A 16,067-nucleotide genomic window follows, 5' to 3' on the forward strand; every position below is an offset into this window, starting at 1 on the left:
TATAATAAATTAGCATGCTCTGTAAACTCATGTTTCCACCTGAGTAGCTACTTCCTGACCATTCTACTAGACTACAGAGCCTTCTGAAGACTAAGGATTGGGTAAGAAGGGCGTGTTCTCAGCACCTGTGCCAGCCAGGTGACACCAGAAGTGACTGCTTCAGCTGGCTTTGGAGAGGAGGACAGTTTTGTGAGTTATTGTAACTGGAAACTCTGAAAAATCAGCATTTTTATTTATTTATCCTTGCAAGCAGTAAGTAGAGCAAGCACCAACGGCCGTGGCCATCTTGAGGAGGTTCATGGCAGGGCCTGGCGGCAGTTGCCCACCACACACCGAGCCCCGCCCCCTCAGCGCACCTGGTCCCGCCCCCTGCGAGCAGGCGCGCCCCCCATTGGCTCCCGCCGCCTGCCACTTGCACGCGCGGGCGGAGCTGTTGTGGCACGTGAGGGCGGCGCACGTGGGCCCGTTACATAAAAGCGGCGCGCAGGCGCGCGCAGGCGCGGGCGGCGGCCGGGAGGGGCGGGGCCGGCAGCGGGGCTGCACCGCGCCGCTTCTTCTCCTCCTCCTCCAGCTGCCCCTCCCCCGGCCGCACCGCGCCGCGCCGCAGCGCCGCGGCTCCCGAGCACGATGAAGCAGCAGCACCCGCAGCAGCCCGCCCAGCAGCAGCAGCAGCAACCGCCGTCGGCCGGCGCGGGTGTGCCGGCCTTCCTCAGCAAGCTGTGGGCGCTGGTGGGCGAGGCGCCCAGCAACCAGCTCATCACCTGGAGCCAGGTGCGGCGCCGACCGTTGGGCCCGCCTCGGGGAGGGGAGGGGGGGGTACCCGCGCTGAGGGGGGGGGGGCTCGCAGCCGTTTAACGGCTGGAAGGGAAGGCGGCGGGGGGGGGGCGAGGCCGGGCCGCAGGCGGCGGCCACGTGGGGATGGCGGTGCGGGAGCCCCCCCACAACGCCGCCACCCCTTTGTTCGCGGCTGGCCCCGGGGGGCACCGCGGTGGGTGCGGAGGGGCCCCCCTGGGGATGGGGGGGGGGGGGGGGAAGGTGCGCCGTGAGCCCATCGGGCGTGTCTGGCTGGGCTTGGTCGTCCCTCAGAAATAAATGTGTAAAAAATAAATAAGTAAGTAAGTAAATAAATAAATAAATAGGGAAACGGGCCCCGGGTGGCCTTCCTCTCGGATCCTTTGTGGGCAAGCGCCAGGCTGCGAAATCCGCGGGTGCCTGAAAATACCGTAAAGCAGGACGCGCCCGCCTCCTTGCAGCCCGGCGGGGCGGTGCGGGAGGCGCGGGGCTGGGCGGCGGGGGCTCTCCCGCAGCGCCGCGCGGATTGTTGCACCATAACGTCATGCCTCTCTCTATCTTAAACGGTGTCCCAGCGGCGTGTGTAAAAGGGCCTGTTCTCAAACCGCCTTGGCATCTTCGGGTGGTGCTGAGATGGCTGCTCTCAGCTCGGTTTATTTTAAATATTCAGGCAACCATCAAGGGTTGCCTGCGCTTGCCATCGCTGCACTGATACCAGGTTACCGGTGACTTCAACCTGAACGTTTTGGAGAGGGAAACTCGTGGATTCTGCCTGGACCACAGCAGCTTTCCATCTGCTTGTTTCCTTTGGAAGAGAGATGCTGAGGGCTGCTTACCTTACCTGCCATTTTTGCCACCTTATGGACATTTCCTAAATGTATTTATGTATTTATCTTAAGTAAATGTACCAAGGCTGCTACTAGATATCTTTGTATTATTTTCTTAATTAAAAATCAAGGCCAAATTGTTAGAGATTCTGCAAGGCAATTTGTGGAAGGAAGATCTACTGATCGTGGTTCGTGTTAGCAGCATTTAGCAGTTCTTGGGTGGAAGAGGATATTGGCAGCCCTTGGTATGCAAGTGTTTGCCTGTTTTAAAAATACACTATGTCAGGTGTAATAGTGGAGAAAAAGTGCTATAACTCTAACATTTCACTTTTCTCTGTACAAGTTGATGTCTACACTGGGAGGATAGACACTGAAGAACAACCATGTTGTCTCTCCATATAGCCTCTTAGTGGAGGCTGGGGTGACATTGAAACACATACAGGGAATAACAGATTAAATACTTGGACGATTGTTGTATGCTGCTGTTAGTAAGAATAAGACTTGAAAACTGTATTCAGCTATGTAGTAAGGCTTCGCTGAGTTAAAGTCAGGCCTTAACCTAATGTCTGTTTACATCAGTGTAGATGATTGTCAAGGCAACAAGGACTAGTAGAACTATCTCCCAAATTGTTCTGCTGTAGGTCTGAAAATTCTCAAAGTACCAGTGAAGTCAGGTGCTGTGTGAAAGCTGTCTTTTGGTGTTACAGGTCACTAGCACCAGTTGAATACCTTCAGCTGGTGAGTTACGTTAATGCATTAGCTAAAGTCATCTGTTCGTGCTGTTTTGCTTCCCATTTTCTTTATGCTGGCTGATTCTCAGCAGGAGATAGGTATACATTACTGGGAAGTTGGGAACCTTTCATCTTCCTACTGTTCTCAGATTTGTGCTTGTAACACATCTAATGGCATTCCATTTATAAATCGTGCTTCTGGTGATCCTTGCTTGCTTGTCAGAAACAAGCTCTTAGGCAAAGGTCTTCACATAGTCTCGTGGCTGGTTTTTCAAGCTGGTTGGGGAATGTACAGCTGCTGGCATTGCGGGGGGGGAGGGTAAGAAACAAGTGAACTAAAGGGCTTCTGAGCAGATGGAGTATCAGTGATGGCATTTGTCAAAGATGGTAGGCTTCTCCGTAGGTGCAAAGTGAGAGTACTGTGGATAGACCACAGAGAAACCTGTACCATTTTGAAGCAGCTGATTTGCATCCTGCCGATTACTTGTCCTTTAGTTAATGGAGCAGTATCATTGAAGAACAAAGAGCAGAGCCTTCTTTCTATTTTAATCTTAGCCCGTGGATGAAACTTGAGGACCAGTTCAGTGGGGAAAAGATCAGTCCTCCCTCACAGTTGGCATCACAGGGAGAGAGGTATTGTCTTGAGTGCTGTTTGGTAACTGAAATCCAGTGGACACCCTCAGCTTTTCACAGTTTCACCTTCTCTACAGGTCTTACCAAACTAGTCATGCTTTTATGATGAGAAGCGGAAGGGACTTAAGCTGTGTTTTGTTGTGTTGCGGTGGCTTTTTTGTTTTTTACCTTGCACAATCTCTTTGCTTTGTTCCTTCCCAAGACTGTGAAGCTACATACAACATCGATAGTATTCTGCTGTAGTGGCACTGATACTTGTTGGTAAACTGGTCGTTAATTCATTTCTCTTGAGAAAGTGAAGAGTAACAATAGAAATGTTTCCCTTTAGATATGGATAGCAATGTAAATTAGGAATTCTCTGTTGCTTTGCAGCTGCAGGGTTTGTACACTTTTGTTGTGGAAAACTGTAGGCAAGCAGATCAGTTTTGTGCTGCATGCACAAAGGAAGCATTCCTATGCGGTGATTAATTCTAAAAGCCCAGAGTGTTTTCTACAATAGTCTTTAAGAAGCTTAATGTCTCTCTCGTTTTAGAATGGCCAGAGTTTCTTGGTGTTGGATGAACAGAGATTCGCAAAAGAGATTCTTCCCAAATACTTCAAGCACAACAACATGGCAAGCTTTGTCAGACAGTTAAACATGTGTAAGTTCTTGGGGTTTTTTTGGTTTCTGGCATAGTTCACGATCCTGCATGTGTTTAGTTATAGATTATTTCCTTTGAGCATTTCTGCTGCGTTCTCTGGTACTAGGTTGCTGTTGCATTCTTAAAACTGATAAAAGGACAGTCGGAGCAATATAGTTTGTTTTCCTTAACGTGGGCTTTGAGAGATTTTTTTTTCTTTTTTTTTTTTTTATTAAAGATGGTTTCCGTAAAGTTGTCCATGTTGATTCGGGGATTGTCAAACTGGAGCGAGATGGTCCAGTAGAGTTTCAGCACCCGTATTTTAAGCAGGGTCGGGAGGACTTGTTGGAACACATTAAAAGGAAGGTTAGTGAAAACTCAATATGTAAAAAAGCTATACCAGTAAGTATAAATGAATAGCAAATTATATGTTATGTTTAATTGCAAGATTGTGAGTACAAATGAGCGTGGTGGAGTCTGGAGAAGTAAATAAACTGTGCTGCTCTCATTCATACACATAAGATCTATTTAAAGGCATTTGGGGGTTTTGACTATTTGACTAGGCTCCTCTAAGTATTTCCCTGTCGTAGTTTGACAGGCAGCAAAAATTAGGTGTGTAAATAGAACATTTAGCAAACATCTACTAGGAGAGCAGCACGTGCTTAGACTGTACCGTCACTAAACAGTCTGTTTACATAGCTTGTTTCAGAGCGCAGCTACCGCAAGTAGTAAAGTTTCCACCAAGGAGGAGGAAAAACATAAAAACGCACATATTTCTGAAATTTGCTCTGTTGTTATTCTAAATAGAGTGAATAAGAACATTGTTATGAAACAAATACACATTAAACTGTGGTGGGAGACACTTTCTAGCGTGGGTTAGTTTGAAGCAGTTATGATACAGAGCACTGGGTACAATGCCTGGAAAATCTGAATGAATACAAATGTGATAACTAAAACTAATATGGTGTCTGTTGTAAGGAGTTTCTGTATTATAGTATTTGATGTTTGTTTTATTACTAACTCATAGTATCAACACTAGACAAAATATACTTGATCTACAAAATAAAATAATAAAAATAAGTAAAGGAAAGTGTTGCTTCTGGATTCTCATCTTTTAAAGGTTTCTTCTTCAAGACCTGAAGAAAACAAGATACGCCAGGAGGATCTCTCCAAAATAATAAGTAGTGCTCAAAAGGTGCAAATTAAACAAGAGACTATTGAATCTCGATTGTCTGCTCTGAAAAGGTAAATATCCCATCAGCAACTCAGCTCTGAAATTGAGTAATTCTGACAATAGATATTGGAGAACAAATATGACTTAAGTGTGAGACACAGTTTTAAGGATTTCTGAGTGTCCAAGTGTAACTATTGCTTTGGGAAGAGAAATTTCAGTAAAAGAATTGCATTTAAAATGGAATGTTTTGATATGACTTAAAGTAATAAGCAAAGTTGGTGCTTGAAGAACTGTCTAGTAGTAGGCAATTAAACACTATGTTTAATTTTAGTTCCATAATGGTGCCAAGGCTGAATATTAAGTAAGTTCTTAGAGTAGAGTATGCTGAGAATGAGTGACTTCAAGTATGAAATAGTTACTGTGTTTAGTCTGAGGCAGAGTTTGGTTTGTGCAAATTGCTTGTGATACCTTCATACTATAATTAATGTTTTTGCTCATTACTTTTTTATTTTCCTTGTATTGTCTTCATTCCCTCACTGCTGAAATTGCAGAACAATTAATACTTATAAAAATCTGATTAGAAATCTAATTTGGATATTCATTAGTTACCTCAGCCACAAAGATATAGAATCAAAAATCAAAATATAAATATTTTTAGAACAGTATATCTTGTGTAGTTATTATTCTCAACAATATGAGAGATGTGTGTCACAAATGTATGAGTGTGTAGATGCAGACAGGATAATACAGGGATAAGCTCTTGCACTGTAAGTCAGAGCACCTCCATGGTAACTCTTCCTCAGGACTCTGAATTAACAAAATAAATGACTGCTCGTCTCTGCAGCAGAGGTGAGCAGTATGTTCAAGTTTTGAGAATGACATAGCGTCATTCAGTTGGTGTTTTCAGTTCTAATTACTTGTGTGATAGAGTATTCAAATGCGAACATTTTGGCCAGGAAGGGTCTTTATTAGAAACTGGTCAGTCTAAATTAAAATGCTCACATTCATCCTTTTGAATCATAGATGAATTCAGGTTGGAAGGCAGCTCAGGAGGCCATAAGGTTCAAAGCCCTGCTCAGAGCAGGGCTGACTGGTTAAAATGACATTTGGTTGCTAACAACCTGACAGTTTGTAGAGATAAGAAGACAGAGGGGACGGTGTTTGATACCCATCTTGTTCCACGAGTTTAAAATGATTTAAGTAGAAACAAGCTAAATCAGAAGACCTGGTCCTACAAAAACATGTTCATAAAGCTGGTGGAAAGGTTGAGAAAGTTCAGAATCCCTGACTGTAGTTACTAAATTTGTGATGAAACTGTGCCTTTAAATTGTGTGTTAGACATTAATCCTCAGACTGCTGCTAATCTTCATCATACTGCCTATCAGCAGCTGTTTGTGAAAAATAAGCTTAAGGTTTCCTAAAAACATGAAACACCAATGGAGAGATTTTCTTCCCGTTTTGGCATTCATCTGTGTTGAAAACTAAACAACGAAACAGAGGAGGGTGGTATGTTGTCTTATCTACTGAAGCTTTTGGTGTTCTTTATCTACTGATTAATATGCTTTATGCTGTTGGAAACAATAAGGTTCATGGATACGATGGCAAGGGTCACTTTACAGCACTTTTTATAGTATCTCTGTTCTGGACTCTTGTGAGAACTGCAACAACCAAGGTTTGTGAAATGGCAGTGTTCCCTGAAAGCTGCCAGCTCTGCTGTGCTCCTATTTTTCAGCACCTAATATGTGCCCCTTTACTGAAGCTAATAAAGGCAACTGTTATAACCTACAGCTGCTTGTAAGGCTCGTTCTACAAAGGTGCTTTCAAGGTGGATGTAGTTTCTGATAGATGTCTTGCATCTAGCAAGAGGTCTGTGAGGAGGGGCATGCAGGCTTGATGAGAAAACGCAGTATTTACTGGTGAAAGGGCTGTTCCCAAGGGATATTACTTAGCTGTTTAGTCCTTTGCTGCTGCCAGAAACTAGTGGTATGTTTGTTTAATTTTTATTTATTTATTTATTTATGAAAGTGAAGAGAAAGTAAACAAAGGAAACAAAATAGTAAATTTTGAAATGCTGAATGTGTGTGTAATAAGTATTTCTCTGGGAAGAAATATGTTTTAAGGAGGCTGGAAGTTCTCTTCAAGCTATTCGTTGTGTTTGGTTCTCCATTTTGTAGTTAGTTATTTGTGAAGTTTGTTGACTTTGTGATTTTTTTTCACTGAAACCTAAAAACACATTTCAAAGAGGTTTAATGAAACTAACTAATCTTTAACAAAAAATATTCCTGTGAATATTTCAAACATTTGATTTTTTAAATTTTGATTTTTAAATTATCTTTTTCAAACAGAGAGAATGAATCTCTTTGGAGAGAAGTTGCGGAACTGAGAGCAAAACACTTGCAACAACAGCAAGTTATTAGGAAGGTAAGACTTTGTTCAAACATCAGTATGAGAGCTACTAAGCTAGGATACCCTGTCATGTTACCTTTCTTTGCCGTCACTCTTTTATCATAGCATGGGAAATAACTTCTTAATAAAAGAACAACTGGGTGGTGCATGGTGAGCAAACCTTTATGAAACAAACATTCAGTATATTTCACCCCAAAAGCAAAAGTTAAGGCCAAAACTCTTGTAAACATTTTCAAAGAAAGAATTCCAGTAACATCGTAAATCATTCATTAAGATCCTTAAAATGGTCCATTGGTTTTTGATTTCTTCAGGAATCAGATGACTAATAGACTGTACTGACAGATCTCTGGAAAAACTGTATCTTACGACAAGAATTTTGAAGTTCAGTATTGGAGATTAATTCCACTTAATACTAACTGTGTATTTCTAATGTTATTGGAAAAATAGGTTATTGAATGCAATGCACTGCTAATATGTTAGCTTAGCTTAGCAGTTTTTTAGATTTATTATCTGCCAAAACCAATGTAAATGCAAAGTTTACAGATTCTTATTTTGTTTATGTATCAGAAATAGTAATACTATAAGCAGCCTTATAGCAGAGACTTTTGCTGATCTTTTTTTCAGTTTGTTCAAGCCAGAGACTTTCATTTAGTCCTTAAATTTAAAACATATGTGAAAATAGGCTGAGATTTCAAAGGGAAAAGCAGCTGATGAATACTGTCAACTGTATGTATCTTTTTTTTTTTTAAATCTGTCAAAAAAGCCTTTCATCAGGCCCAGTATTTATAGATACAGGTTATATATATAGTCAACACCCTTACGTGCCTTCTGTCATTAGAATTAGAATTCTTCTGATAGTCTGAGTTACTGGATTTTTTAATATATTCTGAGTGATGTGTAAAAAATGATTACTTGATATGTGGAAAAAAAGCCTTTCTCAAACAAGTGATTAACTCTCTTTTTAGATATTACCAGCCATGTTTTCTGATCTACCTTGATTTATAATTCTTTTGAACAGTTTTGTATAGAAAACACTACACACAAAATAAGTGATGTGCTATTTTGGTATAGATTTGGTTAACAAAGTCTTATGCTATGAGGTATGTTGGTGGTCAGAGAAAAGCAATTACAGGGTAGATTGACTAATGATAGTATTATTTTTCTCATAGATTGTGCAATTTATTGTTACCTTGGTGCAGAATAACCAACTAGTGAGCCTAAAACGCAAGAGGTAAATATGGCCTTGAAAACTTGCTATCCAGTAAGTATACTGACATGTTTTGTTGAATAAAATGGAAGAATTAGTTCTGAGATGGCTTTCTTCCTTTACTGTGATTTAGGCCTCTTCTTCTGAACACTAACGGACCTACAAAGTCAAATGTATTTCAGCAAATTGTGAAAGAACCAGCTGACAGTAACCATCATGTAAGTTCTTTTTGTTTGTCTTTTTTTATGCGTGCAATTTGTTCTGGTGAAGGAAGGAGAGCAGGAGGAGCAGACAGATCAAGTAACATGTCATATTGGGGGTAGAAACATAACTGTACTGAGAGCTTTCAGCTTCTGGAAGCAGTATACCATGTGTATCCTTCAGAAGCCAAGTGAGTTTATAACTACCATTCATTTTTCAGTATGAACATATGTAAACCACTTACCTGTGTATTAAATACGGCTACATGTGATACTACTGAAAGCAGTGTGCTTTTTACAATAGTGCCTTTAAGCATGTGTATGTTCTGCTGTTGTCTCCTGGAGCTGAGGGCCCCATGCAGGGACAAGAATCCACCTTGTGCTGCTTGAATGTGTCACAGCTCTGAAAGTTACTTTCTCCTGCACAAATAATTGTGGATGGAGAAATCATCAGAATGAGTGCTCTAGCAAGTACTACTTAAATGGCAGGTCAAGGCTAGTAGTCACTTTTTTTAGTGTTTGTACTTCTCATGTAGTCCTGTCTTTGTATCTTTTTTGTTGCTTTTGCTAGTATATTTTTATTTCTATGCCTGTATTACTTGCCAAGCACTTGTTTCCTGTAGCAGCTCTTCTCCAGCTTGTTCATTTATTTATTCATGTCTTTTTTCTCTTAAACTTAGATCCATACAAACCCCTTATAATCTCCAAGGTGTTGGGAAGTTCTTCTACTGTTTCAGAATTGCAACATTGTAAGATGCAGTGATAACTGACAGAATGCTGAAGCTAATTGTCAGTTTGTCCCCTGACTCTTTTTAAAATAATTCTCAGGTACCTCTCAACAGAACTGAAGGGTTAAAACAAAGGGACCAAATTTCAGATGACATCATTATTTATGATGTTACTGAGGATGTGGCGGATGAGGACAATACCATGGTTGATGAAAATCCTCCTGTTACACCAGAGGCAAATGAAGACAGCACTTCAGATTCTTCCAAGTAAGAGGTCTCTAGAATTCTGTATAGGTATTTGGCTGTCAATGCTGTATATTATGAAATAATTCAGATGTCTTAGATACTGTTTAAAGCGGTAAGAAAACTCCATGTATAGGAGCGTCATCTGTGAATTCGCGCTAGGTTTCCTCTGAATTCCAACCAGTTAACTGGCTGTCAGAGTTTTAATATATTGAAGATAGAAACTAGTGAGAAGTAATCTGTATTATTGTGCTTTGTTAAGTGTGCTACTTGTCGAAAGACAGAATAATTGATGTCTTCTTACTTCTGGTTGTGAATACAGACAGGAATGGCATCCCTTCTTTTTAAATTTATTTTTTTTGTGGAGATTAACTTGCATGTGATGTTTATCAAGTGTTGACGTGGTCTTTGAACATTACTATGCTGGCGAATTTTGGTGTTTTTTTTTTTGTGTGTGTGTGTGTTGTTTTTTTTTTTCAGTCCAAAGTGGTTTGAGACTACATTTCTTCTTTCTATACTTAGCATTATAGAAGTAGTTCCTCATTTGCATGGTATTGATAGGACCTGTATTATGCCCCAAGGAATACAATTTAGAGATTCATAGTTTATGCTTGAACTATGTAGTTTATGCTAGTACTGTTATGTTTGTTGAACTGATGTCTGGAAATGCATTCTCTGATAGAAAATTTTAATGAAGGTAAGACAGTACAACTACTTAAGGGTTAAGAAAACCACCAGCATACAGAGGAAAGCCAGTTATTTAAGACTTTTTTTCCTGGTTGTTTTGGTTGCCTTTCTGGTGTACAAAGCAAGCTTAATTAACTGTAACACAGTTGACTGAGATCCTTCATGTTACGACTAATCCAGAGTTGAATTTTGTCCCACCAGAAAGATGGAAAGTACACATAGTCTGTCTTGTTTGGCAGCCTCATATGCTTTGGCCTCCTTCATAGCTACTTCACATTTATATGAAAGCTTTTCTTGTTCTAACGCAAAAACACCACTGTTTTTCTATGTTTGTAATAGTTGCTAATGTGGTCTAGCAGAACAGTGTCTACTAGTTGAACTTCATTAAAAAAGTAACTAGGTGTATGGAATAGTGTACCAATTTGAGTATGGAATACCTTAATTCATTTGCCTTGTTTTACAGCTGCAGTCATTCTCCTGATATAGTAATTGTGGAAGATGATAATGAGGAAGAATACGCTCCTGTAATTCAAGGGGATAAAAGCACAGAATCAGTTGCTGTCCCAGCTAATGATCCCCTCAGCCCTGTCAGTGACAGTACAAGTCCGCTCATGTCAAGTGCTGTACAGCTGAACAGCCAGTCAACTTTAACTGCAGAAGATCCAGTCTCAATGATGGATTCCATACTCAATGAGAGTGGAGTAATTTCACAGAATATAAATCTTCTTGGAAAGTGAGTAGCCTGATGTTTTTACATATTAGAACTGATTGAAATTCAAAGGACTGAACTGGTAATGTTGTATTAAGGCATATATATTATGCTGGTAATGTTCTAGTCTGTAAAGATCCTTCCATTTTAGGTATTTTACCATGGGACCCCCTCTGATTTTCATCATGAAGGGAGTGAATTGGAGTACATAATCTGACAGTGTAATGTTGTAAATAACGCTGTTTAAACTGATGATGCTGTCAAGATCTATATGCAGGATTCTTGCAGGCAGATTGGACTTCATTAGGACTAGTAAGAGGCAGGAGTTCTGTCTCTGCTGATGATAATCATAGTCAAGAGATGTGATTTCTCTTTTGGAGCACCTGTCTGCTTTACTTGGCTTCTTCTCTAAAAAGTAGGGTTGAAAGTTGTCAGTCTTTTCGAGAAGTTAAGTTAATGAAAAAGTCAAAATAGTGCTGGTAAGTTTTATACAGATATACTACGTCATCTAAAAATCTTTATGTTTTTTTTTTTTCTTCTGTTAGTGGATACAGTAATACAATACTGGTTTTGTCTTCTAGAGTTGAACTTCTGGATTATCTTGACAGTATTGACTGCAGTTTAGAGGACTTCCAGGCCATGTTATCAGGACGACAGTTCAGCATAGATCCAGATCTACTGGTTGATGTAATTTTCTCTGTTTATTTCAATATTTCTAGCATTTTGGTAATACACTCAAGAAAATATTTGTGTGGACTGTTACTGTTTAAAATGCTCAAGATTGTATTTTGCTCTTCCTTTCAAAAAGGACAGTTATAAATATTTGTGAATATGTGTTTCTGGGGCACTGGTATAACTGTACTACACCACTGCCCAAGTGCATGCTGTGGTGATGACAGTGATGTAAATTTTTGATCAAAGAATGGCTTTTAGTGAAATAATGTTTTTATTTGTTGCTACATGAACTCAGACACCAACTAGATTAATACTTTTGCTTTGAAATGGCCTAGCACGGAATCTGTTGTCATCTCAATGAACTTGGGTTAAAAAGGCTCTTGGCATTTATTTTAGGTTTTCTGATGTTTCAAGTTATTTCTTGGGAGTTATGTGTATGTTCTCAATTTCTCTTCAGGTTCACATCTATCAGAATGATCTAGGTTGGAAGGGTTCTATGCAGGCCATCTAGTCCAACCTCCTCACTCAAGGGCCAACTTGAAAGTTAGATCATGTTGCTTGGGCCTTGTCCACTCAAATTCTGCAGTCTCCAAAGGGAGTTTCCATGGCCTCCCTGAGTGCCTGCTTCAGTGCTTTGCTCTCTGTGAAGAACTTCCTTCTGTCAGTCCAAATTCTCCCTACTACAGCATGTCACTCTTGCATCTTGTCCTCTATCCACCTCTGTGGAGTTTGTCTTCCCTGCATCACCTCTTTACCAGTAGTGGAAGGGTGCAGTTAGTGCCCTTGTCTGCCCTCTACAGACAAGATAAGCCATGTTTTCTCAGCCCATTTTATGTCTCATGCCCCCTAACCATCTGTGGCCCTTTGGACTCTGTGTAGTTTGAGAATTCTCACACTGGGAAGCTTAAAACCAATCGCTCCCTGCAGCACAATCATACTGCTGGTTTACATGGGGTGTTGTCTCCCAGGTCCGTTTCCAAGGAGCTGTTCCCTGTCCGTTCGGTCACTAACCTAGGCTGGTGCATGAAGTGGTTGTGTCCTAGATACATTTGTTTGTTGAACTCAATGGAGTACTTTTTGGGCCTCTTCCCCAGCTTGCTAAGATCCCTCTTAACAGCTCTGCTCCCTATATATTGTTGACTCCTTCCAGTTCAGTGTCACTTGAAAACTTCTTCAGGGTATGTTCCTCCTTATTGTACACACAATTCTCCATGGAGCAAAGTAATAATGAATTGGTGATTCTCAGACTGCAGTGAACCATGTTACTCTGAGTTAGACATGCTTACAGTTGTTTCCTTTGTGAGTGAAGTTCATGCGATTCCAAAATATGCTCCGAAAATTTTCTTTGCAGAAGTGGTAACTATCTGTAAATAAACTCTAATCCTAACTGAGGGCAAAAACACTGCAGGGATTACTGAGGGCAAAAACACTGCAGGGATTACTGAGGGCAAAAACACTGCAGGGATTATTCTCACACATGCAGATGTGATGTTCTTGTATTCTTAATAGGAACATCGAGATACTTAAAGCTTGATGTGTTTTGTCTTATTCAGCTTTTTACAAGCTCCGTGCAGATGAATCCCACAGATCATATCACTAATGCCAAAGTAAGTTTCAAACCCATCATTGCTCAATGTACACACAGTAGTGAGAGATTCAAACTTTTTTCATCCTGTCCTGTTTTCTTTACTGGTATAATAGCACTTTTTTCATGCTCTTGCTTTCAAGTCTTCCATGAGTATAGGAAGGCTGCAGTTGAATTCATCCTGTTAGGCTTTAAATAGGAAGGGGGAAAACACTCTAATTAGCAACATATAATGTCATTTGAAACTGTGAAACCAGAACTTTTGTTACCAGCCTCTTTTGTAAAGATTTTTGTATCTTCTGTCCCAAGTTTTAGTACTTACAAACATACTTTGTCAAAATGTTTCCGTTTGTGCTGTCTGGTGGGCAAGGAAACGTTAGAATAAGCAGTAGAGCAACATACTAGCTCTTTGAGTTTGTCCTGTTTGTAAGCATTAGTTTTTGGTTTTGCTTGAATAAATCCGTGTTTCCATTTCACATTTTCTCAGCCATGATCCGTTAGCGTGAGTAACTAATACCAGTGCATCCCTTCACAAATATTTTTTTAAATGGTTGGTCAGCTAAGTTCTAACATCATTGCCGTTGCATTGAAAGAAGCTTTGAGGAGTGTGTATTTTAGATTTTATTTTGTTTTCCAGATGGAGACAAAGGGAATAGAAACTACAAAGAATAATGCTGGTCCAGCTGCTTCACAGGAAACACAAGTTTTTAAGCCCAAATCAGGTTAGTTGTAATAAGTGTTTTGTTGAAATGTTTTAAGAGTTGAGCAAGCATTGTTCTAAAAACTGTCTCAATTATTTGCTTGTCTAGGTTTGTATGATGCTGATAAGCAAATAACCAAACCAAAATATTATATTTGCTTTTTAGGTTTTTGGCACTGTACCAGCCATAGAGAATCTGATGTTCTGCAGGAGAATCTGGATAAATAACTTTATGTAGGGATGTAATGAATGTAGTAACTCTTTAATAATTCAAAACAAGCACATAGAACTTTTCATTATTAATCATTTTTAAAATAAGTTATATGGGGTGTTGTTTTTTTTTGTTGTTTTTTTCTCTTTGTCTTTCTACGTGTAGGATGGCATGTGAACTGATAATGTTTTGGGAATTTTTTCCTTTAGATAAGCAACTCATACAGTATACTGCATTTCCACTGCTTGCATTCCTTGATGGGAACCCAGGTTCCAATGTTGAGAGTGGGAGCTCCACCACCGAAACTCCTTCCTCTGTGGACAAACCGCTGGAAGTGGACGAGCTCCTGGAGAGCAGCCTGGATCCCGAACCAACTCAGAGCAAGCTGGTGCGGCTGGAGCCGCTGACAGAGGCAGAAGCAAGTGAAGCCACACTGTTCTATTTATGTGAACTTGCCCCAGCACCCATGGACACAGACATGCCGTTCTTGGATAACTAATGCAGTGGGGACTCTGTATATAGTCATGAAGATGAACTATTTATTTAGAATATTGTTTGGTATATGAGTTTTTTGTAAATCACTGTTTTATGTAACCAGATAATGTGGAATTCAAAATATCTTTCCTATCTTCCTTCAAGCAATTGTTTAACTACGCTGTGTAGTACTGTGTACACAGTGTACTATTAGGCACCATTGGCAATACCAAGTCAGACTGTTACTATACTGCTGTCAAACACTTGGTATACTACACATATCTCTAAATATCCAAGGTAACTGAACACTTGTTAAGAATAAGCTTTGATTTATGGTTTCTTCCACTTCTGGTCTTACATATGATAACGTAAAATAGTAGTGTATGGTTAGGGAGCACTGACTTTCTGTATCTTGTTTTTTTTTTTCTATTTTTTACAACATTTTGTTTAATAAACATGAAGCTTTTTTGGGGTGGGGGGGAACCAGGACCTGATGTAGGCTTTTTTTTTTCCCTGCTTGAACTGGGAACAAAGTGCCTGTACCTTGCTAAATCTTGGTTCTGCCTTACTTTCACTTCAGTGGAAGTGCTTATACATAGCACAAACTGGGGAAAAGTTCTTTACAGCCACCAGGCCCCTTGACTGCATGAGTACTTTTAACTTGGACCATCTACTCTGACAAAATAAATGTTACTTAAGTGTGATACTTGGGAAGAGTTGGTCTCTTATTCCATGTGCCAAATGAATATTAATTCAACAGACTTGGTATTTAATGCCTTATTCAAAATTTGTCTTCCTATGCATATTTTTTGGAAAGTAATTTCATCCGCAAGTTTTGAGGTTTATATATAAAACCTCAACAGTAGTAAAAAAAAAAAAAAAAAAAGTGGCTAATACAGCAAATTAATTTCTTTCAACAGTACACAAAATAATTTTACTTTTTCTTTCTGATAGCTGCTGCAGAGTCCACTACTTCCTTTTAGTGGAAAAGTTCTACCCTTACTCCAAAGGTGTGTGTGTTTACTGTCAGTCAGGCTTCTGTGCTCATTCAAGTGAAGTTATTACATTTGCATTATAACAGCTGAATAGCAGAGGAGTTAGATGGCTGTGGTAGGTGACAAGCAACAGATCTGTGACTTAGCGTATGCTAAATCCATAAACATAGAGCTTTGTCCTCAAAGCTATAGCTACAGTGCTTTGTAAGAAACTTCAGGGTAGCATGGCCCTGTAGGTAGAGAAACTGGAATTTAGTACTAATTTCTCAGACATGTAAGAGGAAAATATCTTCTACAATAGTGTAAGCGTATTACAGGTGACTGTTGACAGTGGGGTTTTTGTTTTGATTTTAAAGGTATTGTCTAGCCACTTCCACAAATAGCAGACTATGCACCTTCCCCTTTCAGGGAAGGACCAGTTACTTGTTATAGGACTCAGGAACTACACTAGGTGAAGCTACGCTACGATA

At 40.0% G+C, this 16,067-nt stretch overlaps 1 protein-coding gene across 2 annotated transcripts; it reads left to right on the top strand.

The window, feature by feature from the left end:
* The first annotated feature begins 518 nt into the window (after nucleotides 1-518).
* HSF2 (heat shock transcription factor 2) lies at nucleotides 519-15,308 on the top strand. Of its 2 annotated transcripts, XM_084515651.1 has the most exons (13): nucleotides 519-771; nucleotides 3,516-3,624; nucleotides 3,842-3,969; nucleotides 4,724-4,848; nucleotides 7,123-7,198; nucleotides 8,353-8,414; nucleotides 8,524-8,608; nucleotides 9,419-9,585; nucleotides 10,712-10,981; nucleotides 11,539-11,644; nucleotides 13,186-13,239; nucleotides 13,855-13,939; nucleotides 14,338-15,308. In XM_084515651.1, the coding sequence occupies exons 1-13, from the start codon at nucleotides 628-630 to the stop codon at nucleotides 14,625-14,627; spliced, it is 1,701 nt and encodes a 566-aa protein (XP_084371777.1). In that variant the 5' UTR covers nucleotides 519-627; the 3' UTR covers nucleotides 14,628-15,308. The 2 variants fall into 2 exon arrangements, with proteins under 2 accessions (XP_084371777.1, XP_084371778.1); XM_084515652.1 differs by lacking the exon at nucleotides 13,186-13,239.
* The last annotated feature ends 759 nt before the right edge of the window (nucleotides 15,309-16,067 follow it).

The sequence above is a fragment of the Aythya ferina genome (genome assembly GCF_964211825.1).
Source record: "Aythya ferina genome assembly, chromosome: 3".
In the NCBI taxonomy this organism is placed as follows: Eukaryota; Metazoa; Chordata; class Aves; order Anseriformes; family Anatidae; genus Aythya; species Aythya ferina.